At 46.0% G+C, this 26,476-nt stretch overlaps 2 protein-coding genes across 4 annotated transcripts; both read right to left on the reverse strand.

Annotated features, from left to right (window-relative positions):
* Positions 1-1,284: 1,284 nt before the first annotated feature.
* Positions 1,285-10,859, reverse strand: GLUL (glutamate-ammonia ligase). Of its 3 annotated transcripts, XM_035010576.1 has the most exons (8): positions 10,723-10,839; positions 9,520-9,639; positions 7,883-8,061; positions 6,348-6,509; positions 4,699-4,845; positions 4,182-4,309; positions 3,803-4,002; positions 1,285-3,212 (listed from the first exon to the last, which is right to left on the reverse strand). In XM_035010576.1, the coding sequence occupies exons 2-8, from the start codon at positions 9,624-9,626 to the stop codon at positions 2,894-2,896; spliced, it is 1,242 nt and encodes a 413-aa protein (XP_034866467.1). In that variant the 5' UTR covers positions 9,627-9,639; positions 10,723-10,839; the 3' UTR covers positions 1,285-2,893. The 3 variants fall into 3 exon arrangements, with proteins under 3 accessions (XP_034866467.1, XP_034866468.1, XP_034866469.1); XM_035010577.1 differs by lacking the exon at positions 9,520-9,639 and having other exon boundaries at positions 10,723-10,859; XM_035010578.1 differs by lacking the exon at positions 9,520-9,639 and having other exon boundaries at positions 7,883-8,056; positions 10,723-10,831.
* Positions 10,860-18,002: 7,143 nt separating this feature from the next.
* Positions 18,003-19,036, reverse strand: LOC118014357 (transmembrane epididymal protein 1A-like). The gene has a single exon (XM_035010579.1). The coding sequence runs from the start codon at positions 19,034-19,036 to the stop codon at positions 18,131-18,133; it is 906 nt and encodes a 301-aa protein (XP_034866470.1). The 3' UTR covers positions 18,003-18,130.
* Positions 19,037-26,476: the final 7,440 nt, after the last annotated feature.

Below are 26,476 nucleotides of genomic sequence, written 5' to 3' on the forward strand. Positions count from 1 at the left end.
AGAATGCTGAGTGACAGAGGGCACTCTTAATCATGCTGAAACAACCAATACAAACTGGGATCATACCCAGCAAACCAATAAGATCATCCTACTTTGAAAATGTGGGGAGCCAACGTTCCTAGGCAAACAAACAAAACATGAATATCTAGGATTGCTTACAATTAGAGCAAAATACACACTTGCCCAAAGAAAATGGTGATCTCTAAGTTTGCTGTGACAGGACCCACCTACTTCCAAACTGATAGAGGACAGTACCTTTTGAAGACAATAATTACTATTGCACACAATAGTAATTGTGTAATAATCCTAATTCCTGGCACATTAGGTTAAAGTGTTGGATGACTAGTGCTTTTGGCTAGAGGTACATGCACAGTACTATGGAGAAGGGCGCTCTTACCTGACCTGGCATGGACATGAGCTAAGGTAGGAATAAACCAGGCGAGGTGGAAGAACTAACTTCCAGGTAAAATGACCAAGAACAAGGGCACAGAGGTGTCACCTGGAGCTTTTGGGGGAATCCTGAGCAGCTCGTTGGGCTAGTGCCAGGAAAGGCATGTCCAAGGCCTACCTGGGCTAGCTGGCCCTGAGCATAGCCAGCCTTGGAAGGTTTCAACCAGGGTAGCCGCAGGGTCAACATGTGCTATTTAGAAGAATCACTGGCAGGTGGGTAAGGATGAAATCAAGGCCAGTAAGGAGGAGCGCCTGGGCAGCTCAATCGTTAAGCGTCTGCCTTGGGCTCAGGTCATGATCCCAGGGTCCTGGAATTGAGCCCCACGCCGGGCTCCCTGCTCTGTGGGAAGTCTGCTTCTCCCCTGCCTCTCCCCCTACGTGTGCTCTCTCTATCTGTCTCAAATGAATAAATAAAATCTTTTTTAAAAAAAATCTTCCCCATCATATTAAAAAAAAAAAAAAAGACCAGTAGGAATACTGAGAAGCCTTTGAAACATTAACGATTTCAGGCTGCTATAAAATTAAGCCAGAGGAGTGCTTAAGACAATGTTACAGCATTGTAGAGCAAAGCCAAGGTCTGGAGCACAAGGAGGGGAGGGTTGGGGTTTGTACCCTCCTACTAAACTTTAGGGCCGGGATATGCCTTCATCCTGAGATTCCAAACACCCAAAGAACAGGGAAGAGCTGGTTGGCAAAAATCAGGATAGATTTTTAAAAATTCCTAGAACAAGTAAACTTGAGCTTCCCGTGTCTCTTAAAAAAAAAAAAATTCCCCTTTTTGGATAGGACAGAAAACAAAAGGGCACATAGGGATTTAAGACACGAAGAATCAAGTTAGAAGAGATCTTATGTTAGGTTGATTTATAAGAGCTGCTCTGGGCAGTTAAAACAGTCTGTTTACAATGGGAGCTACCTAAGGCTGAACATACTGTACATGGCAGTTAGAAGTCGTCATGGCAAGAGAAAGCCACGGCCGGCCTGCTGCAGCCAACAGGAACACGAAAACAGCCAGACACAGGAGGGGAAATGTAGGGACGAAGGTGGGGTTTGCTTTTTATTATAAAAGAAAAAGTAACTCCTCAGGAATCTTAACAAAGGAAAGGAGAATCTCACACTCAAGAGAACAGACACCAGGATACAAAATGACAGGTGTTCTGACTCCAGGGCTGTCCCCACCTCCTCACAGAGCGCACATGGGAAGGAGACAGTTGAAGCAAACAAGCAATTCTGTAAAAACAAAGACTCAGAAACCCTACGAACAGGATTAAAATCTAAACTTCTGGTTTTGCTTTTTAAAAAATTTTAATATATCAAAAGGCCTGCTTTAGTGACATGCTAGTCCCACCAGAAAATAATCCCAATAACCCCCCTTGTCAGTAACACGCTCAAGTTGACCAGCCAACTCTTATTTCTAAACCTGTGTGGACATGTGTGTCTTTTAAACCAAAGCCACAGGGCTCAGGTGACTGCTCCTTCCACAATGTGCTTCCACCTGTTACCGGACCGGTGTCCATCTCCCCCCAACCCTGGAAGAGTGGGCAGAGCACAGAGGACCCTACAGTGGCAGTGAGGTAATAGCGAAGAGCCCCGGATAGCCAGCTTTGTAAGCACTGCCTCCCTCACCCCCACGCAATAGGAGATCCTTATTTCCAACCAGACTATTCACTTCGAGTTTGGCTCCCAGTGACCAGAATGTTCCTCCTCCTTTAGGGAAAAAAAACCACACATATCTGCACACCCATATATATAATTTTTTTTGTTTTTACATTTAAATATAAAAATACTACTCTGCTGTGTTATAAATGGAGGACCAAGCAATAAGAACTTTTTCTTCTAAGGAAGGTCAATCCATCCTTATGCTGAGCTTGTCTTCAGGGGAGGGCCATTTAGCCCCAGCTAAGGGGAGCACTGTACCAGGAGGACAGGGGTGCATTTTCCTGCCTGGTTCTCTCCTAAGTCTCACTTTTAATAGAAAGTTGGTTATAACCTTACACGAAGTGGAACTTCCTACCAAGAGGGGGAAATCCTAACCTAACCCCAGAGTAAGTAACCCCCCGTCCCCAACACTCAGCTACCTCGAAGAAAGAGCCCTCCCCCTCCCTTCACAAACACTATGCTCTGTCCGGATAGCTACGCCTATTGGACAAACACACCTGATTAAATGGAAATAGTGGTTATGTCTCCCCACCCCCTCCCCACTAACGTACTAGACAGCTTCAGTGACAGGGAAAAAAAAGGGGGGGGGGGTTGTGAAAAGATTAAGAACCTGACCCCTCTATCCTGGCCAGAGAAAGCAAAGAGATATTAACTGGGCATGAGAAATAAAAAAAGACCTTGATATTCCGCCCTTTGAGTTACAGCTATTAGGACAGTCAAGAGAGGGGCAAACATGGAGGCAAGATGGAGAATTAGGAGGGGTTTGATGGCTGTAAGTCTAGTCCACTTAATTTTTGTACTGGAAGGGTTCATCGCCAGTTTCGTTGAGAAGACACGTGCGGATGAGGGCTTCTGTCACTGAAAAGGGGTCACAGTTGGCAGAGGGGCGACGGTCTTCAAAGTAACCCTTCTTCTCCTGGCCGACAGTCCGGGGAATGCGGATGCTAGCACCACGGTTGGCCACGCCAGCGGAAAAGTCGTTGATGTTGGATGTTTCATGGAATCCAGTTAGGCGCCGGGCGTTATCCAGACCCCCCTTGGGATCGTAGGCTCGGATATGGTAGTGGTGCCGCTTGCTCAGTTTCTCAATGGACTCCTCAATGTACCTAGAGGTAAGAGAAAAGATGGGGGTCCAACCTGGCACTAGGAAATCTGCCCTTCAATGGCAGGGGCACAGGTATGGAGCTAAGAATGGAGGGACTCATCTCTCCAAGACTGTTCACAATTCACCAAAACATTGTCCCCACTGATCAAATAATCCATGAGGGCAGCAACTCTGCCTTCTTCCCTGTGTGTCCCACCCAATGCCTCACAATGGTGCTGGATGCTCAGTAGATGGTATTTGTTGAATGAAAAGACCCTAATCAAAGACCCTGCCCCACCCAGAAGGGTTAAGTTCATTCACATGCTTTTATTGTTACTAAGTTATTTCATACTGAAGATTTTCAAACACATTTAAATTAGGTCCCCCTTTCCAATCGCAATCCTTGGATTCTATTCCTAGAGTATGTTCTGATACTCTTCAAACAGGAACAAACAAGAGAATTAGAAGACAATTTTCAAAGCCAAGTGCTAAAAGCTAAGGCACAAATGGAGAAGTCCGGCTTACTTATTATTATTAGCCCCAACACATCCAACCCTTGGCAAGTATGCTGGCAAAGAAAGGAAGATGGCCCCATCAGGAGAAGGCACTCACTTCAGACCATTCTCCTCTCGCATGGCCTTGGTGCTGAAGTTAGTGTGGCAGCCTGCACCATTCCAGTTCCCAGGAATGGGCTTAGGGTCAAAGGTTGCTATCACTCCAAAGTCTTCACACACGCGATGCAAGATGAAACGGGCCACCCAGAGATGATCTCCCATGTCGATTCCTTCACAGGGTCCTATCTGGAATTCCCACTAGAGAAAACAACACGCCTGGCCTTTAAAATAATACCAACTTCTCACCCCACTTCACAAGCTCCAAACCCTGCTCTTTTCTCACCTCTGTTCCAACCCACCTAAGTTCTGGGTAAACGAGGGGTGCCAGCAAAAGTCCCCACTGGCCCATACGTCCGATAGAGGAACAAGTCATTTACCTGGGCAGGCATGACCTCAGCATTTGTCCCAGCAATCTTGATGCCGGCGTACAAGCAGGCCCGGTAGTGAGCCTCCACGATGTCCCTGCCATAGGCTTTGTCAGCTCCCACGCCACAGTAGTATGGACCTGCAGAGGCATTAAGATGAGAGGTCAAGAGACAGGAAACCAAGAAATCCCTTTGCACAAAAGTTAGAAATCAGAAAGCTCTCAACACTTGCTCTCTGGAATCACTATGCCTGTCTTCACCGGGAGGTAGGGGTGTGGCGTGCAGGGAGCTCCTCTGGGCCATAACCTCAGTGGAGCCAAAGGGTTTCCCCTCCATGTTAATGTCTAAATATCCATGTCTGGATCTGGGTAACGGGAGGGATCTTTACCATATTATTTCGGCCAGCCTCAGTGTATTCCCATAGCTTCTCTGATCCATAAGGAGTCACTGTCAGCTCTGGGGAGGGAGTCTTTCCTTGGCAATGAAGCAACTAGGGAACAGGAGGTTCACATCTCACCGGGGGACTTACCTTGGGGCCCAGGGAAGCCATTGGAAGGCCAACCAAAAGGGTGCCCATCTGTGCCCATGAGAGTATATTCCTGCTCCATTCCGAACCAAGGATGCTGATTGCTCACCATGTCCATTATCCGTTTACAGGTATGCCTCAAATTGGTCTCTAGAAAAAGAGTCAGTGCACCATTAGACACATATGGGCAAATCCACTGAATCCCAGTGCTGCTGGGGAAAAGGTCTTTAGATTCCACAAAGCTGAAGTGTGGACTATAAGGTGAACTGACACAGAGTAATAAACCTTTTCTGTGCCCCATCAGCCTAAGTGGGGAAAATGGGAGAAGCGGTAATCATACATCTATAGGGAGACTCCTGGGTGACAAACAGATCCCATGACCGTGGATCTAGAACAGAGCAAGTTTGCACCTTATCAGCACGCTGGCCACCTCCCAAGTACCAATGTCAGGCACTTAAACTCTCCCATCCAAGTACTAACCAGGCCCGACCCTGCATGCACTTAAACTCTCTATGCACAAGACAGCCGCTTTTAGTTGTCAGACTTATCCCTAGTTTCGCAAGCACTTAGAGCCAAACCTACAATTTTCACTGAGAGAATCATTTGTCTATTGCGGGCCTCCCATTCCAGGTGAGAAGATGAAGGGCTAAGTCGGCTAGCACAAAAGTAAAATATTAAAATGAGATGAGCTTAACTGGAAACAATTTCTAAGCTGGAAAAGAACTTTAAAATAAATACTTACTATCAGCTACTTGACTATGTCCCAAAAAAACATTTTAAGGCCTCTGCGTTAAGGAAAACCCACAACAGAGTCTTCCTAGTGACCATGAGGGAAGTATTTTAAAGCCTCTAGTTTTACAAAGGAGAAAATGCAGCTCAGCTCAGAGACACCAGGCAGCCTACCCAGCTTACAGGGCATGTAACAGAACCGGGAAGTCCACGGCTACCTTGGCTTCAGAGCTCATGCCCTTTACCACAACACGGTACTGCCTCTCTAAACAAAGGCACCTAAGGTCCAGGCATGAAGTGACTCGTCGCAAGTTTGCACTGGCAGAGTGTAGCAAGAGCCTAAACAGCGGGGAGGGTGGGGGCACTTCCATTGAGATAAAAACATGAACAGCGAGAGTCAGGATCAACGGCCACACCAGGCAAAAACCAAAAATGTAGTTACAGTGAACCTTGAGGCACATGTAGGTTTTCGGTGAGCCCAGACGGGAGATGGATTTTATTCCCCTTCCCCTCTTTTAAAATCAGGGAAACTAAGGACAGGGGATAAATAACTTGCCAAGGTTCATAGCCAGTTAAGCGACAGATCCAGAATTCAAACCCATCATTCCGACTTCAGAATCCATGTTTTTTAAATCTAGAGGCAGGCGGGAGGGCTGTGTCATGGGGAACTCTACTGGTAGAAAGATTTAAAGTAATTCACTGTTGTTTTATACAACCAATAGGAGACTATGGGTAGATGGACCACACTACCTTTCTGAGGAAATTTGGAGTGGAGATGCCATGTCCAATCGGCCAGACTCCTGAAAACAGTTCTGAGACATGAGATAGTCTAGTCCAGTATTCCCAGGACCAATTTTGGAATCTCCTGTCTTTCCCCTTTACAACATTCATGGATCGAGGAGCCATACCTATCCTATACACACCTGCAGGCTTCCGGTTGTACTTGAAGACTTCACAGAACACCAGCTTGTTGGGGTCCTTGCGGAAAGGGTCCCGAAACATGGCAGCAGGGACAAGATACATGTCACTGTTGGAGCCTTCAGACTGAAAGGTACTAGAGCCATCAAAATTCCACTCAGGCAACTCTGGAGGAAAAAGAAAAGGGAAAATTAAGCTAAAAATGCAGAGCTTTTCAGGCAAGAGTACAGCCCCTTACTTAACCTTTCCATGTCTAAAGATCTACACTTTCTTTCCAGAAAGTCAGAGATGCATGACTCCTGCTATTCATATGCAAACTCTTGACAACTGCACATAGCTTTAATGTCCTATGTGAGAGGCAAGTAAGACCACTGCATCAATTTCTTAAGAAAAATGACAGCCACAAAAACAGCCTGAGAGTGACTGATGTATCTTCCCTAAGTCCATCTACTAGACACCAAGAAGACAAACTGAAATATTCTGACATAACCAGGAAGTCAGTCATCATTTAAAAAATGAGAATAGGAGAAACAGATTCTGATTCCCCTACTAGGCCACCTGTGTTGCTTCTTTAACTCATCTCCCCACTGCGTCTAGGGACTGTTCCAGCTCAAGTTATGTCCTTATTCTATAGATGAGGAAATGGACAACTAGCAGGATAACTTAGTCAAGGGTGCTCCCATTATCACTTATCCACTTTCCCCACTATGTTTTAAAGGTGGGTTTCTTCATCTCTCAAGTTGACTATGAGTTCTCTGAAGGCAGAGAGACCAGACTCTTACCTTGTACCCACCCCCCACCCAATGCCTGTCTAATATCTGCCACACAGCAAGTACACACTATATACTTTATTTTATGGTCATGCATTCACCCCAGTGGGAATACTATCAGAAGAGTAAGCCATCCGAAAAATAGGTTAGGAGGTGATATTTTTTCTCTGGTTCCCTTCCAGAAGGAGGAGGGCTATGGCTTGCTCTAGACTGAAAACTGAAGGTCACGACTTATACAAGAGCTCCTAGTGTGATAAGCAATCAGGTGGCTTAAGAATTTCCAAAAGTAGAATCAACTAGAAACAAATGAACGGCCAGTCCTATTTAGAAACCACTTTACAGAGTCTGCTTTGCATCTAGAACCTCACTGATAGGAACATGAAACAGTATCCAAAGAGTTTGTGAAGCAGAGAGCATCGTCAGGATAGAGCACTGGTTTTCAAACTGGGATCCTGGGGATGCCTTGGAGCCAACTAAGCAGGGATGCCCAAGTCAGCAAAGTCTCCGGCTCCCCCTCCTGCCCCAACTAGACTTTCAATCTTTTTTATTCAATATACTGGCTTGCATGGAAGATTCTATTGAAATAAAGGGGTCTATTGTTGCTATGCTTTGAGGCAATGGAGGAGCTTAACGTCGACTGAAGTCTGAGAAACCCTGCCTTAGGAAAGCTTGACAAACAGAATTATAAAGTGGCCAAATCTAAATCTAAAATGGCTTGGTTTCAGGCTGCTCCCACCCCCACATGGCTCCCACTCTGCTTGGTCTCTCACCTTCTACACACTTGGGCTCACTGTCCAAGGTCCGGGTCTTGCAACGTAACCCTTCTCCGGTCCCATCAATCCAAATATACATGGCTTGCACTTTCTCACCCTGAGGCAGGGACATGTACAACTGCTTGATGCCTTTGTTCAGGTGGGAGCTCGCGGAGGTGGCCATGGTGGACGCTGTTCTGCAGAGAGGAACCGACCAAACAATGATCACCGACTCCAAACTGATCCTCTGTAGGAATGACTCAGTGAGGACAATTAAAGCAAAAAGTCACAATGGGAAGGTCGTCCCCTCCCTTTGGAAGCCTCACTCTCCAGGGTATAGTTAATTCATGCTGCTTTCAGAGGGATTTAAGATTTTACATGAGACAAAAATCTCCCCCTAGGCTTCCTCGAGCTAGAATCCACCCTTGTGAGGACTAAGCTCTATTTGCTCAGTGTAGCCAGGGTAGGGGAAGTGTTTTATTTTTCATATAGTGTTTTATGGGCAAAACACTGAAGTTCAGAAAGAGAGCATTTACAGAAGGTAGCTCTCTCCCAATAGGAGTAAAATCCAGCCACAGAAAAGCTTGGCTGCTTATGGTGTCTGGGTCAGTCTCGTCTTTTCCTTGCATCCTAGCCAGCACCTCTGTGAAAAACCCTTTTTGGAGATTTCTCCACCTCTCCCAAAAGCACCCCACATACTGAGACAGTAGGAAGAAGAAACAAGGGGGCCAGCTAGAAGATTCAAAAGGCTGATGGGTTTCCTAAGAGCAGGGCAGTGATTACAAATCCCCGAGGTATCAAAAGAGCTGATCTGCGTTGGATTCTAAGATGCACACTGCCAACATTTCCATTGGTTTTCTCACTTAGGAAGGCAGATTTACATTTGCAACGGACATTCTCAGATTCCAGAGAACTTTAATGAGGAAATTCCCACTTCTGTTAACAAAAAGATCTGGGTTTTCAAAAGCTGAGGCACGCTAAAAACTGCAAGCCACTGCCACAAAACCTCTGAAAGAAGAGAAACCCAACACAAGAGGAAATGTCGTACCCCACCCCACCCCCAGCTCAGTCGCCCAGAGTGGATGGAAACGGAACACTTTGTTCCCCAACGACTTGGGCAACTTTCTGAAGTACAGTGGCTAAGTTTCTATGGGCAACCGTCCATGTTTGCCCAGCCGAAAACAGAACTGCTTCTCCCTCCAAGAGCCTCACCCCTTCCCTTGGGGAAGAGCAGAACCTTCTCCGTCAGGTCTCCGCACTGCATTGCAGAACCGGTCCTTTTCCATATCCCTTTGCATACCACCCGGGCAGAGGTCTCGGTCAGGCATCGCCCCCAACCCTCCCCCACCCCCGCCTTTAAAGGCCAGAAGGAACACCTGACCCCTTCAGCTCCCACTAAAGTCTACAACCCAGTCTTCCTCCCCAACCTGTTAACACCAACAACATCAAGCCACACTTTATTCCTTTAAGTCTCAGTTCCAGGCTTCCTGCTCTTTTCGGTGAGATGAGTTAGATGCCAACATTCTAGTCTACTGTTATCGACTGGTAACCCAGTGCCCTGAGTTTATGTAGGGCAAAAATGGGATTCTGCACTTTCTAGCGGTTTCTGCAGCTGTCGCCGGCTCCGGGGTCTTCCTCCCTGTCTCTTCACTCACCCCAGCCACAGAAGGTCAATCGGATCGTTGGGGTAGCCCTCCCTGGCCCTTCTCCTTTTGGAGTTGCGTTCGCGCCTCTCCTGGTTCTCCGGCTCTCGCTGGTCCATGCACCGGAGCTTTCTGGGCGAGGGAGACGGAGACGGAGAGGGGGTCAGGGAGCGTTCGGGATCGCATCGGGACGAGGAGGAATACGAGGGCTGGTGGGTCACGGTCTTAATCTTGACTCGCGATTTCTCTCCGGAGTTCATGGAGTAGGCGACGAAGCCGAAGCAGTTGGAGGGGGATTCCGAGGACCGCGACTCCACGTCGTCTTCATCTTCGTTGTTTGTGGTCTTGGCGGATTTGCGGCTGGGGGGGGTTCCCCGCTGCCCGCCCCCCGGGCAGTTGGGATAATCCACTTTGAGGGTAGCCCTTTCCCACTGAAATGTCTCTAAAGTCGGCGCCCCGCCCCTCGGGCCCCCGTCCGGATCTCAAGGCCTGGCCGAAGGAGCCATACCCCTCCGAGGGCAGAGGCTGGGAGGGAGTCGGGGAGTCGGGGCGGGAGGCGGGGGGGGGGGAGGGGGGAGACAGCGCACCGCCGCTGCCTCGGCCCGGCCCGGCCTCTCCGCCCGCTGCGCCCGCCGGCCAAGCCGCAGCCCGGGCTCCCCATTGTTCAGTCACAGTGCAAGGCCCCCGGGACCCCGCGCAACAGCGGCCGGTACTAGCGACGCTCACGGCCACTCGCCTCAGTGTAGGCGTCTAGAGATCCTCAAGACCACGACGATCCCCCAAGGCCCGCCACCGCGGAGCAGAAGAGCGAGGCTCCCGTGGGGCCACCCAGCCACTCCGTCCGCAGCGCACACAACACCGCCGAGCTGGGAGCGCTGGGCCCGAGCAGTGGCTCCACCGTTCGCCTCGCTGAGCGACCTCCAGGGGCGGCGCTTAGGGCCGCGAGCAGCGAGAGAAAGATCAAAACAACTCCCCGCCCTCCTCCAAGCCTGGCGATCAGCGTACCCCACAATCGCCAGCCCAGAGCCTCCGGGAGCCGGGGACGGCGAAAGCACGCGGAGGGCTTGGGGGCAGAGGCGCACCGTAGGGGCGGGAGGTGCAAGGGGCTGCCCCGAGCCGCGGGGCCCGCAGGCCGGGCTCGGGAGGTTCGGGGAGGTGGGGGGCTGCAGGGGCGGCGCGCACCACTTCGAGCCCCCGGGCCGGCGGCGCGCTTACCTGGGCGGCGAGCAGGCGGCAGGGCGGGCAGGCCTCGAGAGCGAGGTGCGGCGAAGAGAGGAGGCCGGGGTGCTGCTCAGAAGCTCCACTCTTCTCCCATTCTCGGCTCTGCGGGGCTGCTCGGCGCCCCGCACTCTTTATCGGCGGCCCGAGCCGCCCCCGGCGCCCTGATTGGCTCCCAGCGGCCGGGAGCCGGGGCGGATCGGCTGATGCGCGCCCGGGCCCCGCTGCGATTGGCCGAGCGGCCGAGCGGGCGCCGTCGGGGTGGGGGCGCGAGGCCGGGAAAGAAAGAAAGGGAAAGGGCCTTGGGGGGAGGGGGCGTGCAGGGGGAGGGGAGCAGAGGAAGGGCTGGCCGGCGGCGCGCCGACAGGCGAGTTCCTGCCAGGAAGGACCCCGCCTGCCCCGGCTGCCGCTCGCCTCTGCGGGCAGACCGCGGGCCTGGGGTCGTCGCCTTAGCCCCCACCCCCGGGCCGGAGCGGGGCGCCCAGCAGACCGCCCGGCCTCCACCCCTGCCGTCTTCAGGTTGGACAGTTTTGCAGGAGAGGCCTCTCTTTTTCGAGGTCGTACTGCAGACCCCAAGGCTCCCTAAGGACATTCTGATCCCCGGGAACGTAATTTTGCCTTTTGTTGTTAGAGAACCTCCAGCCCTCCTCGGCGCTCGCGTCTAGTTCGAGACGCGGTGCGGGAAGCGGGGCCGGGGCGGTGGCGGGGCACCCAGGGGGCTGCCCGAGGTGGGCCTGTCGCGCGCCCGCCGGCCCTCGCGGTGGGACTGGGGAAGGGAACGGCAGTCGGTGTTCTCACATCAGTAATCAACATGCTGTGCTTAGGTCCTGCCATAGAGAGGATCCTGGCGGGCATAGGAACGGTCAGGAGACCTGTCATATTTCGCCTCTGTCACTCCCGAGACACGTCTCTCAGCGACTCTTTGGGCCCAGGCTTCCTCATCTGCAAATAAAGCCTTTGGAGAGAGGACCTTTAGAGCCGCCCACCACATTTGAAATTCTGTGTGCAAACTGTTTCCCAAGGGCAGCTGAAAGAAAAGTGAGGTCTTCGCATGCCCCCTTTGAAGTCCAGGGTACGTCAAAATTTTAGAATTTTTGAAAATAATGCTTTGTTTTGCTTTCCAAGTAACTTATTGTGCCTCCTTTTTAATTTGGAAAATTAAAATCAGTACCCCTTCCTCCTCTCAGCCTTGCTATGATGGTTGAGAAAATGTGTATGTGAACACAATCTTGAAGTGGATGCTTGTCAACAGATGCATAATAACTCTGTGGTCTATATAGACACACACACACACGACACGCACACATACGATATTTTCATTGCTACCCGGGCCCTTGCCTGAGTATCTCTTTTTATTGCCAAAATACACCTGATAGTGTCTAGTCTTTATTGCATCTTTCAGGAGCCCCAGTATTTGAGACTTGGAGATTTTTCTGTTTGAAGACCAAGTCAGTCTTCATTGCCTTTGGAAGAGGAAGGGAAGAAGGTTGTTCTTGTGGTTATCTTTCGTACCACAAATATGTAAAAGAAATGTTGCCTGTGACCTCACACACATAACTTGGCTTCTTTGGTCAACATCCTTCCATTCTAGAGTGTCTGTTAAGTGACAGATGCAGCTTTCACCTCAAACGGGGTTTTGATATATTTCACACAGGTGACATTCTGCACTGGGTAAAGTTTCCTTGCAAACATAAGAGAGTCCATCTTAAGTTTCAGTGCTATATGCTGAAGTATTACGACGTGGCTAAAGGCTGGGCTTCAGGTCATACAAACACACGTTCCAATCTGGGCTTCACTTCTTACCAGCTTTGTGTTAGTTTTCGTAGCCACATGAAACCACCATTTCCTTGCCTACAGAATAGGGATAACCGTTACTTTGTATATTGTAAGGATTCCGTCTGGTAAACTTATACACTAGAAGCACATAGTAAACTTAGAAAACAGTAATTATAATTATTATAGGTCAAGGTAATCCAAAGAGATTGGATTCTTTCTTTCCCCATAACAACCCATGAAGTACAACTTTCTGACTCAGTCTTGAGTTGACAAGGGGAAGTGGGGAGAGGAAAGGTAATGTTTTTATTTTATAAAAGATGGTAGTTTTCAGATGCCCAACTGCCTCAGCGTAAACCAGAGCCTTCTACTGAACTCATCACCACCAGCATCTGAGATGCACGGGGCAAACATAATAGAAAATGGGATAGGAGGAAGCAAGTGCAGTTTTTAAAGCTTCTGGTATTTTATTTTGCCGTGTGAGGACCTGCTTTACTTGCTAGGTATCTTCACCTCCTGGAGCAACTGATTCATCTTTCTATCCCCCCATTGTGTCCAGAGTGAGTGTTCAATAAGTGATGTTTGTTGATCACACAGAAATGATAGCGGCACCATCAGGAAAACATGTGCTTTGAGCTGCTTTTCCGAGAATGCAAACGGATTTGCTTTGATCCATTCATGTGACCAGAAGCATACTTTGTGAGGGTTAGAAACTGTAATACATGACCACTGAGTCTTTCAGGAGGGAACAAGAGGCCTAGTCCTTGGTCAGCCCCATAGTTACTGAAGCCAGCCCAATTAGGGCCCAAATGAGTCTGGGGACTGATCAGGGAAGCTTTAAAGAGTATGAGGGAAAGAAAAATCAGAAGAAGCTAACTGGTTCACCCCCAGCAACCCAGACTGTACTTTTAGAGAAGTTAAAAGGAGGACTGCCTGTTCCATTCAGTTTGACTTTGCTGTATCTGTAGCCCTTTGGTCTCTTCCCCCTTCTTCCCTAAATTGCCACTCGCCCCCTTTTCCACCCTTTCCATAAAAGAGCATTAGCATGCAGGAACTGGTGAACTGTTCCATCTCTTGGTACACTGAGTATCAGAACTGATAGGGGGTTCTAGGACGTGTGCTTTGAAGTCAGGCTTTTCTCTCTTAGAATAGGGTAGCTATGTCCAACAGGTGAGTGGAGTGGGAGAGCAGTATGACAGGTAAACATTTTTTGTTTGGAATCTGCAGAAAGCACTGGGGACTAAAAGCATCCCTTCCGTGTTGTCCTGCTACCTGTAATAAAGGCCTTGTCTTGGGTGGGTTTTATCTGTGAGTTCTCGCAATTTCTTTTTCTCTCTTCTACAGGGCCGATTCTCACTTGCAAGTTGTAAAGTTCTTAAAGATTTTTATTTATTTATGTATTTATTTGACAGCAAGAGAGAGAGAGAGACAGAGCACCCAAGCAGGCAGAGCAGCAGGCAAAGGCAGAGGGAGAAGCAGGCTCCTCGCTGAGCAGAGAGCCCAGGACCCCAGGATCACAGCCCAAGCCAAAGGCAGATGATTAACCAACTGGGCCACCCAGGAGCCCTGTAAAGTTCTTAATCTAGTGATCTGGGAAGTGCCTTCTTAGGGCCTGTGTGGTTGTCTTGCACTCATCATAGACAGGATTGGGGGTAGGACTCAAACATAATCAAACCTTCAACTGTAACAGGCAGTTTGGGAAATGGAGTTTTCCCTATATTTGAATGATTTCAATAAGCATTCAACAAAACTCTTAGCTCAGGCTCAAGAAACATAGCTGAGACCCAGACTTGAGGAACACCCTGGAAACCCAACCCAGAATTGTAAACCATGCTTTTTTTTTTTTTTTAAATAAACCAACACCAGTTCTTTCCCAAAGAATAGACCATAGTATAATCTTAAAAAAAAAAGAAAAAGAAAAAAGAAAAAGAACAAAACAAACAGCCTTGGAAGTTGATGTCATGACTCTTAAACCAAATTCTGGGGAGAAGCTACCATTGGCCAAGCTTTCCAGTTTCACTCTCCATAATTAAAGAAGGAAAGACCAGGTTTTACCTCAATTTTACCTCAATTCACTGAATTGAACCTCACTGAACACAGAATTGTTCTTTACATCTTTTCTGGTTGTTTGATGTTCTCCCATCCAAGTACTAATCAGACCTGACCCTGCTGAGCTTCTCAGATTCAACGAGATGGGGTGCATCCAGGATGGTATGGCCCTAGACTGATTGTTTGATGTTCTTAAGCTCAGGTTAGAAAACTAAAAGTTCAAGTCTCAGCTATTTGTTCTTTAGCCTAATCTGAGATTTGTTGAAGGCCCCTTGAAATCACTGGAATATAGGGAACACTCCATTTCCTAAAGTGTGTGTGATGACTGAAGTTTTGGGCTTGATCCCTACTCCAGATCTTGACTCCAATAGGAACCTGGGGAGCTGGGAGGAATTAAGTTGATCTTAGCTAATAACATGGAGAAATAAGTCCTACTGAGAAAATTAAAGCTGTGCACTTCTGGAACAAATCTGCCTATCATTCTGAAAGATGAAGAGGCTGAGGCGCCCATAACCTGTAATAGCTTGCTGAAGTCACCTTAGGGCAATATTTCACAGCCAAATGCACTTCCCAGGTGTAACTCCCTTGAGAGCCTTTTGCATTTCCCTCTGTCCAGTCTCCCCATGCTGGTGTGAGTACATTCCTGGGCCCCGCACTTCCATTGCAACACTGCAATCCCTCTCGTACCCACTAAGGAAAGGGCTCAGTGAGGGGACCAGCCAGTCTATCTTGGAATCCTACATGGTGGCTTGCCCAGTGTCTTCCACATGGTGGACATTCTATATACTTTTTGTGAATAACTAGATGACGGGAGGTGGGGGGGATACTCTATGTCAGGTTCTCTTTAAAGGAATCTTTGGAGAACATTTTGCGTATTTAATCATCTGTCCCCAGTTTTGTTATTTCGTGAATCTGGGATTTTCATAGATAAATCTTGTTCCTTATTTTCAATATATGTATGGATCTCTCCTTGTTCTCTAGATTGATTGGAACATTAGTGAAGCTTATTTTTAAAAGCTTAGGAAATTTAGCGTTGTGGTTAAAAAAAAAAAAAAAATTGCTTGGACCAGAGTGTGACCTTTAGTCAGTACTTTTCTCAGAGATAGCTTCAACCGGTTCCACAGTCCTGCCTCCTACCCTATATCCCATTAGTTGTTTTGAATCCCTGTTTACTTCACGTTCACATGCCAGATTTTAATGGGAAACAAACAACCCTGAGATACGTTCTCCGGATGCTTGCTTGGGCAATACTTAGACTTAGTTCCTTATTTTTCCTTACCTCCTTTCCCCTCCCCCCACTTTTAAACCAGTTTCGAGAAGACTTGTTTACCAGGTTGGAGAGCCAGAGGCTTAGCTGGGGCGGTGTGATCGTAGCGCCCTCTGGTGTATTTTTTTTGAGAATCTCCCCGAACTGTAAGAGTGGGAATTTTTTTTTCGATTGGCCTTCGAGGGGAGGGCCTCTGTGTTATTTCAAATATAGTAAATCAATAACATGTAAGTTTATTACCTACATTGGATACCTAAGAAATACTATGTTGGGAGTATCAATTGATTATCAGAAGTTTGTTTATTATTATAAAATTAGGCTTCAATGACTAGGAAAGAGCAGCTTAAGAGTGTTTTGTGCTTTTTCCTCATCTCCCACCAGTGTGTGCAAGAGGTAAAGGGAAAAGGATGTCCGTCCGCCAAGAGTAACTGAAAAGAGTCTAGAACCCAAGAGTTAAGGGGGAAATGGTGAGGATCAGAAAACGTGGTTACAAACAAGTCTTATCCTCAGTCCTCACTCGGATCTGAGCCCAGAAATTTAAGACCCAGCCAGAAGTTGAGAGTCTGCCAGACTCTCACTCCCAGGGGAAGCCGGAGTTGGGGGGATTGGGTGATGGACAGAAATCTGACATAGACACGCCCTTTAGGGGACTCCTAGAGTATTTACACTGTGCCACTCTTTGCATCTGGGCCTTCTGGGTGACCATTTCTCTTCCTTCCTTCCTCCCTTTTTTTTCCTTTTTTCTTTTTTAAAACAATTTCAGTTTGAGGATCACTTCCTTTACCATTGTTATTAGCAAAGTCACTGTGGGCCAGAGGACACAGCCTCTGGCTTGAGTCAGACACACCTGTACTCGAATTCCTGTCTTGCCTTATACCAGTTCTAAGACATGGGAAGTCAACCTGCTGGGTCTCAGTTTTCAGGAAGTTCCTTATAGAAACACTTTGGAGGATTAAAAAGCAATAACAGAGTAAACAATTTAGAAATAGGTTGGTGGATTTTGTTATCCCAGGAATGAGGAAGAGAGTGGGCCCATTACTAAGGAGATGACTCAGGCTTTAGGACTGTTGGTGTTTCCCAGAGGTTCACAGAACCCTGGACCTGTCCTGGAAAACATTTAGAAGGAACAGGGGTAGGCGGAGATTCTGGAAGCAAATAAGCCTTTATTAAACATCACCTATGCTACATATTTGGGGCATTAGGAAGTTATGTAACTTGGATCTGGCAAAGTCCTTACCCTTTAGGAGTCTTCAGGTGGTGAGAAAAACCTCCCCCAAAGAAATGATTTCAGAGACCGTACAAAGCACAATGTATCAGCTATAGGAACAACTTAACCAAGCGGATTTCGTATAAGCACCTAAGAGTTCCAGAACAAAGGAGTCAGTAAGAGTTCTTGGAGAGGGCCTCCTTGGGGGTACTCAGTGGGGTGAGGGTGAAGGTGGGTTTTATGCTGGGTACCAAACAACATGATAAACATGTGATTGTCTGATGGCTTTCTGTGAGATGCAAGGGAGTGGAATTTGCAAAGACCCAAGTATACAATCCGGGAAATTACATGTGCAGAGGTGGTGGTGGTGAAATAGGTAAGCTTTGACTGGACCAGGAGTGATAGAATAAGAAGTTGAAGAAGTACTGAGCATTTGAATTCTATATTTGAATTCTGCACATTTGAAGTGTTACTAAATTAAAGGATTAATAAAGTCTCACTTTATTAATTTGGATTTGAAATGAAGGCAATCCTTAAAGGTGGGAGTGGGGGATACAAAGCATACTTTCAGCTAGTATAAATTAATTCTAAATTCTGTTTATATCACTTCCACATGGTGGTGCAACTTTGGTGAGCAAACTGAGATACCCACTTTATCAGGATGAGACTTGAATGATTCCAGTTTTGAAATGTGAGAAATCATTATACTCTCAGGTGAAAGGCAATCTTTTGTGCCTAGAGAAGTACCTGGTGACGGCATGACTGCTGGACTCTGCTCTCCTCCCTTTGAAAGCCTCCCTTCTATTGCAGCCTCTGTCTCCCCACCCCCCACCCCGCCCCCGTGGCTTTTCTTGCACACTCACCTACCCCCCTGGTGCTCTTCCACCCCACCCCCAATCCCATCAGCATCCCTTTCTCAGGCTCCTCTCTCCTCATCTCCTCAGCAATTAGACATTCAAGGGCAAGAGATGTACCAGCAGATGGAGACCAACTGCACTCCTTCATGGCCATTACCTTCACTGGGGACCAAAAAGGGTACAGTGCACATGTCTGAGAGAACCTGCGAGGAGGAAGATGGGTGGACAATGTGCCAAGCATTCTAGGCTGTCTCAGGAAGGGTTTTTGGAAAGGAGAAGAGCCTGGTCATCTTTCTCTGATGGATCCACTTCCTGCAGCAATTTGTAGAGGGATCCTACAGTGCTCTTGTGATATGGAGCTTCTTTGGATCCCATCAGCTTCAAGCTGGTACCGTAACAACGATGCCAAAGGGAAGAGATGCCATAGATTCCCAGCAGACACAAAGCATTGATCATCACATGCCAACAGAAGAAGGTGGTGATGAACATGATGTCGCTGATGTCATCATCCTGCCATGGGTAGCCAGTGACTGGCTTGTACAGAATAAAGCCTGCCTGTATCAGCCAGGAGCCCATCATCAGAAACAGAAAAGTCTCAATCAGCAAGAGGTGAAATGTGTCAGGAGTCCACAGCTCTATAGTCAACACCAGCATCAGTAGGAATACCACCAAGATGAGCAGACAATGTGTCTGAAGCTCTATCCCTGTTGAGTCCTGGACATGTGACATCAACAACAGCAGGAGCACATAGAAGGTCAGGGCCAGGGTACCTTTTTCTAGAAGCACACACCTCTGAGGCAGCAAGTTCTTGCTCATGACATCTACACAGCCGTTGAGGGTGAGGAGGATGAACATGGTGAGGTGCTGCCACTCTTTGGGGTACATAAATCTTGGTGGCAACTCTCTGTTCACCAGTATCAACCCTCCTTTAATGCAATTGATCTCATAAGCTATCAAGATGGAGCCAGTCACCATCTTCAGCAAACCTCCATAGGATATTTTCCACAGCCTGGCCCATCTTCCCTTATTCCTAGGATGCCATGAAAAATCCAGCAGAGAGTCTTTGAGTATCATGGCTTTGGAGACTACTATTGCCTGATACAGTCCATATAAGATTAAAAATAGTCCTGGGTACACATGACCAATAAAGGTTCCCATTGAACTACAGATCTGTCTAACAAAGGAGAGAAGAGCAAAATTTGGGCAAGTCCACACCTTCTGGGGCCACTTCAAGGTCTGGCCTTTGGAAAGAATTGCCTTCCACCAACTTTTAACATCTCACCCCACCCACTGCTCCCCCACAGAGGAAATGTTTCTTGAAACAAGCCTACGCCTTTGGTGGAGTAAAGCCTCCATTGTTCCATTCCATTCCGGTACATTGGGAACTAACTGACTTCTGCCAAAGAAGAGCTTGTGAATATGCTTTTAGAGGCTCCTCTCTGTGGCCCTTGAGGTACTCCTGTGCACCCCTGTCCCTTTCTCCCATGTCTTCCTGCCCCTTGTGCTGCCCAGCACTCAAACGAGGAGAGAGGGGCATGGGATAGGGGTAGGGGTTGCTGTGGTATCCTGAGGTAGCCTGGCCATTCAGACATAGCTTTGGTCCAGTTGTAAGGCTTTCTTTCTGAACACCTATATTTATAAACATTTGGATATGTGACCATATAATACACACCTAGTGTCAATCTGGTTTTTTTTTTTTTATGTTATGTTAATCACCATACATCATTAGTTTTTGATGTAGTGTTCCATGATTCATTATTTGAGTATAACACCCAGTGCTCCATGCAGAACGTGCCCTCTTTAATACCCATCACCAGGCTAACCCATCCTCCCACCCCCCTCTCCTCTAGAACCCTCAGTTTGTTTTTCAGAGTCCATCCTCTGTCATGGTTCATCTCCCCCTCCGGTTTTCCCCCCTTCATTCTTCCCCTCCTGCTATCTTCTTCTTCCTTTTTTTTTTAAACATATAATGTATTATTTGTTTCAGAGGTACAGATCTGTGATTCAACAGTCTTGCACAATTCACAGTGCTCACCATACCACAGACCCTCCCCAATGTCTATCACCCAGCCACCCCATCCCTCCCACGCCCCACCACTCCAGCAACCCTCAGTTTGTTTCCTGAGATTAAGAATTCCTCATATCAGTGAGGTCATATGATACATGTCTTTCTCTGATTGACTTATTTCGCTCAGCATAACACCCTCCAGTTCCATCCATGTCATTGCAAATGGCAAGATTTCATTCCTTTTGATGGCTGCATAATATTCCATTGTATATATATACCACATCTTCTTTATCCATTCATCTGTCGATGGACATCTTGGCTCTTCCCATAGTTTGGCTATTGTGGACATTGCTGCTATAAACATCGGGGTGTGTGTACCCCTTCATATTCCTACATTTGTATCTTTGGGGTAAATACCCAGTAGTGCAATTGCTGGGTCGTATGGTAGCTCTATTTTCAACTTTTTGAGGAACCTCCATACTGTTTTCCAGAGTGGCTGAACCAGCTTGCATTCTCACCAGCAGTGTAGGAGCATTCCCCTTTCTCCACATCCCCGCCACCATCTGTCCTTTCCTAACTTGTTAGTTTTAGCCATTCTGACTGGTGTGATGTGATATCTCATTGAGGTTTTGATTTGGATTTCCCTGATGCCGAGCGATGTTGAGCACTTTTTCATGTGTCTGTTGGACATTTGGATGTCTCCTTTGGAAAAATGTTTGTTCATGGCTTCTGCCCATTTCTTGATTGGATCATTTGTTCTTTGGGTGTTGAGTTTAAGAAGTTCTTTATAGATTTTGGATAGGAGCCCTTTATCTGATATGTCATTTGCAAATATCTTCTCCCATTCTGTCAGTTGTCTTTTGGTTTTGTTGACTGTTTCTTTTGCTGTGCAAAAGCTTTTTACCTTGATGAGGTCCCAATAGTTCGTTTTTGCCCTTGCTTCCCTTGCCTTTGGCGATGTTTCTAGGAAGAAGGTGCTGCAGCTGAGGTGGAAGAGGTTGCTGCCTCTGTTCTCCTTTAGGATTTTGATGGACTCCTGTCTCACATTGAGGTCTTTCAACCATTTTGAGTCTATTTTTGTGTGTGGTGTAAGGAAATGGTCCAGTTTCATTCTTCTGCATGTGGCTGTCCAATTTTCCCAATACCATTTGTTGAGGAGACTGTCTTTTTTCCATTGGACATTCTTTCCTGCTTTGTCGAAGATGAGTTGACCATAGAGTTGAGGGTCCATTTCTGGGCTCTCTAGTCTGTTCCATTGATCTATGTGTCTGTTTTTGTGCCAGTACCATACTGTCTTGATGATGACAGCTTTGTAATAGAGCTTGAAGTCCAGAATTGTGATGCCACCAGCTTTCCTTTTCTTTTTCAACATTCCTCTGGCTATTCAGGGTCTTTTCTGGTTCCATACAAATTTTAGGATTATTTGTTCCATTTCTTTGAAAAAAGTGGATGGTATTTTGATGGGGATTGCATTGAATGTGTAGATTGCTCTAGGTAGCATGGACATCTTCACAATATTTGTTCTTACAATCCATGAGCATGGAACGTTTTTCCATTTCTTTGTGTCTTCCTCAATTTCTTTCATGAGTATTCTATAGTTTTCTGAGTACAGATTCTTTGCCTCTTTGGTTAGATTTATTCCTAGGTATCTTATGGTTTTGGGTGCAATTGTAAATGGGATCGACTCCTTAATTTCTCTTTCTTCTGTCTTGTTGTTGGTGTATAGGAATGCCACTGATTTCTGTGCATTGATTTTATATCCTGCCGCTTCCCTGAATTCCTGTATGAGTCCTAGCAGTTTTGGGGTGGAGTCTTTTGGGTTTTCCACATAAAGTATCATATCACCTGCAAAGAGTGAGAGTTTGACTTCTTCTTTGCCGATTCAGATGACTTTTATTCCTTTTTGTGGTCTGATTGCTGTGGCTAGGACTTCTAGTACTATGTTGAATAGCAGTGGTGATAGTGGACATCCCTGCCGTGTTCCTGACCTTAGGGGGAAAGCTCTCAGTTTTTCCCCATTGAGAATGATATTCGCTGTGGGTTTTTCATAGATGGCTTTTATGATATTAAGGTATGTACCCACTATCCCTATACTCTGAAGAGTTTTGATCAAGAAAGGATGCTGTACTTTGTCAAATGCTTTTTCTGCATCTATTGAGAGGATCATATGGTTCTTGTTCTTTCTTTTATGAATGTATTGTATCACACTGATTGATTTGTGGATGTTGAACCAACCTTGCAGCCCAGGGATAAATCCCACTTGGTCGTGGTGAAAAATCCTTTTAATGTACTGTTGTATCCTACTGGCTAGTATTTTGGTGAGTATTTTTGCATCCATGTTCATCAAGGATATTGGTCTGTAATTCTCCTTTTTGAGGGGGTCTTTGTCTGGTTTGGGGATCAAGGTAATGCTGGCCTCATAAGATGAGTTTGAAAGTTTTCTTTCCATTTCTATTTTTTGGAACAGTTTCAGAAGAACAGGTATTAATTCTTCTTTAAATGTTTGGTAGAATTCCCCTGGGAAGCCATCTGGCCCTGGGCTTTTGTTTGTTGGGAGATTTTTGGTTACTGCTTCAATTTCCTTAGTGGTTATAGGTCTGTTCAGGTTTTCTATTTCTTCCTGGTTCAGTTTTGGTAGTTGATACATCTCTAGGGATGCATCCATTTCTTCCAGATTATCTAATTTGCTGGCATATAGTTGCTCATAATATGTTCTTATAATTGTTTGTATTTCTTTGGTGTTGGTTGTGATCTCTCCTCTTTCATTCATGATTTTGTTGATTTGGGTCATTTCTCTTTTCTTTTTGATAAGTCTGGCCAGGGGTTTATCAATCTTGTTAATTCTTTCAAAGAACCATCTCCTAGTTTCATTGATCTGTTCTACTGTTCTTTTGGTTTCTATTTCATTGATTTCTGCTCTGATCTTTATTATTTCTCTTCTCCTGCTGGGTTTAGGCTTTATTTGCTGTTCTTTCTCCAGCTCCTTTAGATGTAGGGTTAGGTTGTGTATTTGAGACCTTTCTTGTTCCTTGAGAAAGGCTTGTATGGCTATATACATTCCTCTTAGGACTGCCTTTGCTGTATCTCAAAGATTTTGAACAGTTGTGTTTTCATTTTCATTTGTTTCCATGAATTTTTTAACTCTTCTTTAATTTCCTGGTTGACCCATTCATTCTTTAGTAGGATGTTCTTTATCCTCCATGTATTTGAGTTCTTTCTGGCTTTCCTCTTGTGATTGAGTTCTAGTTTCAAAGCATTGTGGTCTGAAAATATATGGGGAATGATCCCAATCTTTTGGTAGTGGTTGAGGCCTGATTTGTGACCTAGAATATGATCTATTCTGGAGAATGTTCCATGGGTACTAGAGAAGAATGTGTATTCTGTTGCTTTGGGATGGAATGTTCTGAATATATCTGTGAAGTCCATTTGGTCCAGTGTGTCATTTAAAGTCTTTATTTCTTGTTGATCTTTTGCTTAGATGATCTGTCCATCTCAGTGAGGGGGGTGTTAAAGTCCCCCACTATTATTGTATTGTTGTCGATGTGTTTCTTTGCTTTTGTTATTAATTGGCTTATATAATTGGCTGCTCCCATGTTAGGGCATAGATATTTACAATTGTTAGATCTTCTTGTTGTAGAGACCGTTTAAGTAGGATATAGTGTCCTTCCTCATTGCTTATTACAGTCTTTGGTTTAAAATCTAATTTGTCTGATATAAGGATTGCCACCCCAGCTTTCTTTTGGTGTCCATTAGCATGGTAAATGTTTTTCCACCCCTTCACTTTCAATTTGAGGGTGTCTTTGGGTCTAAAATTAGTCTCTTGCATACAGCATACCGATGGGTCTTGTTTTTTTATCCAATATGATACCCTGTGTCTTTTGATTGGGGCATTTAGCCCCTTTACATTCAGGGTAACTATTGAAAGATATGAATTTAGTGCCATTATATTGCCTGTAAGGTGACTGTTACTGTGTATTGTCTGTGTTCCTTTCTGGTCTATGTTGCTTTTAGGCTCTCTCTTTGCTTAGAGGACCCCTTTCAATATTTCTTGTAGGGCTGGTTTCGTGTTTGCAAATTCCTTTAGTTTTTGTTTGTCCTGGAAGCTTTTTATCTCTCCTTCTATTTTCAGTGACAGCCTAGCTGGATATAGTATTCCTGGATGCATATTTTTCTCATTTAGTGCTCTGACTATATCACGCCAGTCCTTTCTGGCCTGCCAGGTCTCTGTGGATAGGTCTGTTGCCAATCTAATGTTTCTACCATTGTAGGTTACATATCTTTTCTCCCGAGCTGCTTTCAGGATTTTCTCTTTGTCTCTGAGACTCGTAAATTTTACTATTAGATGTCGGGGTGTTGAACTATTTTTATTGATTTTGAGAACGGTTCTCCATGCCTCCTGGATTTTGATGCCTGTTTCCTTCTCCAAATTAGGGAAATTCTCTGCTATAATTTGCTCCAATATACCTTCTGCCCCCCTCTCTCTTTCCTCTTCTTCTGGGATCCCAATTCTTCGAATGTTGTTTCATCTTATGGTATCACTTATCTTTTGAATTCTGCCCTCATGATCCAGTAGTTGTTTATCTCTTTTTCTCAGCTTCTTTATTTTCCATAATTTGGTCTTCTAGGTCACTGATTTTCTCTTCTGCCCCATTTATCCTAGCAGTTAGAGCCTCCATTTTGGATTGCACCTCATTAATAGCCTTTTGATTTCGACTTGGTTAGATTTTAATTCTTTTATTTCTCCAGAAAGGGTTTCTCTAATAAATTCCATGCCTTTTTCAAGCCCAGCTAGTATCTTTAAAATCATCATTCTGAACTCTAGTTCCGACATCTTACTAATGTTGGTGTTGATTAGGTCCCTGGCAGTCAGTACTGCCTCTTGTTCTTTTTGTTGAGGTGATTTTTTCCGTCTTGTCATTTTGTCCAGAAGAGAATAGATGAATGAGAGAACAAAATGCTAACAAGGTAACAATGTCCCCAGAAAATATACACTAAACAAATCAGAAAAGACCTGAAACCGGGGGAAAATTTCGAAAGGGAAAGAAAAAAAAAAAGATGATAAAAACAAAGAAAAACAAACAAACAAAAAAAACCCAGAATATGATCAAATATGATCAGGCTGGTGCATAGATCAGTGCCACACACTAGATTCTGGGTGTATTTTGGTCTGTTAGAAGAAAGTGCCTTCCAAAATTTTAAAGAAAGAAAAACTTATATATATTACAAAAATAAGGGTTAATATGATGAAGGGATGGAATATGAGTGTAAAGATGAAAATTATAAAAGATTTTATAAAAGGAATTTATAAGATAAGTTGGCTGAAAAAAGAAAAGAGTTTAAAAAAAAAGGGAGAGAGTGTGATCAGGCAGGAGACTAGAACAAAGCCATACACTAGAGATTTAGGGTATATTTTGATCTGTTAGAAGCAACTGTATCTCAAAATTTTAAAAAGAGAACAACTTATATATATATATATACACCAAAAATAAGGGTAACTACTATGAAAGGATAGAATATGACTCTAAAAAAATGAAAAATAAAAAATATTTTTTAAAAAAGGGATTAATAAGATGTTGGTTGAAAAGGGAAAAAGAAAAATTAAAAAAAAAAAGACAGTTAAAAAAATTAACTTTGAAAGGCTAAAGAATTATGGGGAAAAAGCCATGAATTCTATGTGCAGTATTCCCCTAGCGCTGGAGTTCTGCCGTTCTCATTGATTGGTAAACTTGGTCTTGGCGGGCTGTTCTTGCTGATCTTCTGGGGGAGGGGCCTGTTGCCATGGTTCCCAAATGTCTTTGCCAGAGGCGGAATTGCCCCGCCCTTGCTGGGTCTGGGCTAAGTAATCCAGTCAGGTTTGCTCTTGGGAGCTTTTGTTCCCTGCAAGCTTTCTGTACAGCTTTGGAGGCTGAGAGTGAAAATGGCGGCCTCCCAATCTCCACCCTGGAGGAGCCGAGAACTCGGGGCCCTGCTCCTCAGTGAGCCCCCAGAGAAAAGCAGTCAGTCACTCCCGTCTCCCCGGTCTCCGGCTGCACTCCGTGCTCACCTGGCCCGTGACTGAGCGTTTCTATCTCTGGCAGCCGACTCGGTGTGGAGTCTCCAAACCCAGCAGATCCCTGCGGTACACTCCCACGCTGCTCCTCCCGGGGGGAGGAAGGGGAGTCTCCCCGGATCTGCCGCTTGTTGGGTCCCTGTTGGAGGAGCAGTGGCCCAACTGTGCTGAGGATCACAGTTTATGGCAACCCCGAGCTGAGAGCCCACGCCTCGGCTTTGTCTCTGCAGCCAGCTTCCCCACTCTGATCCCTGGGAGCTCTGCCACACTCAGGCACCCCTCGGTCTTTCTGTGACCCCGAGGGTCCTGAGACCACACTGTCCCACGAGGGTTCCACCCCCCCGCTTAGCCACTGGAGCAACGTCCCTCAGCGGAGCCAACTTCTAAAAGTTACGACTTTGTGCTCCACGGCTCTATCACTTGCCAGAAGCGGCCGACGGAGGCCCCCTCCCCTGCTGTCTATTCTCCCGAATATCGCCTCAGATTCCCTTCTCCGCACGTCCTACGTTCCAGAAAGTGGTCACTTTTCTGTCCAGAGAGT

The sequence above is a fragment of the Mirounga leonina genome, unplaced genomic scaffold (assembly GCF_011800145.1).
Source record: "Mirounga leonina isolate KUSES-001 unplaced genomic scaffold, KU_Mleo_1.0 Mir_154, whole genome shotgun sequence".
In the NCBI taxonomy this organism is placed as follows: Eukaryota; Metazoa; Chordata; class Mammalia; order Carnivora; family Phocidae; genus Mirounga; species Mirounga leonina.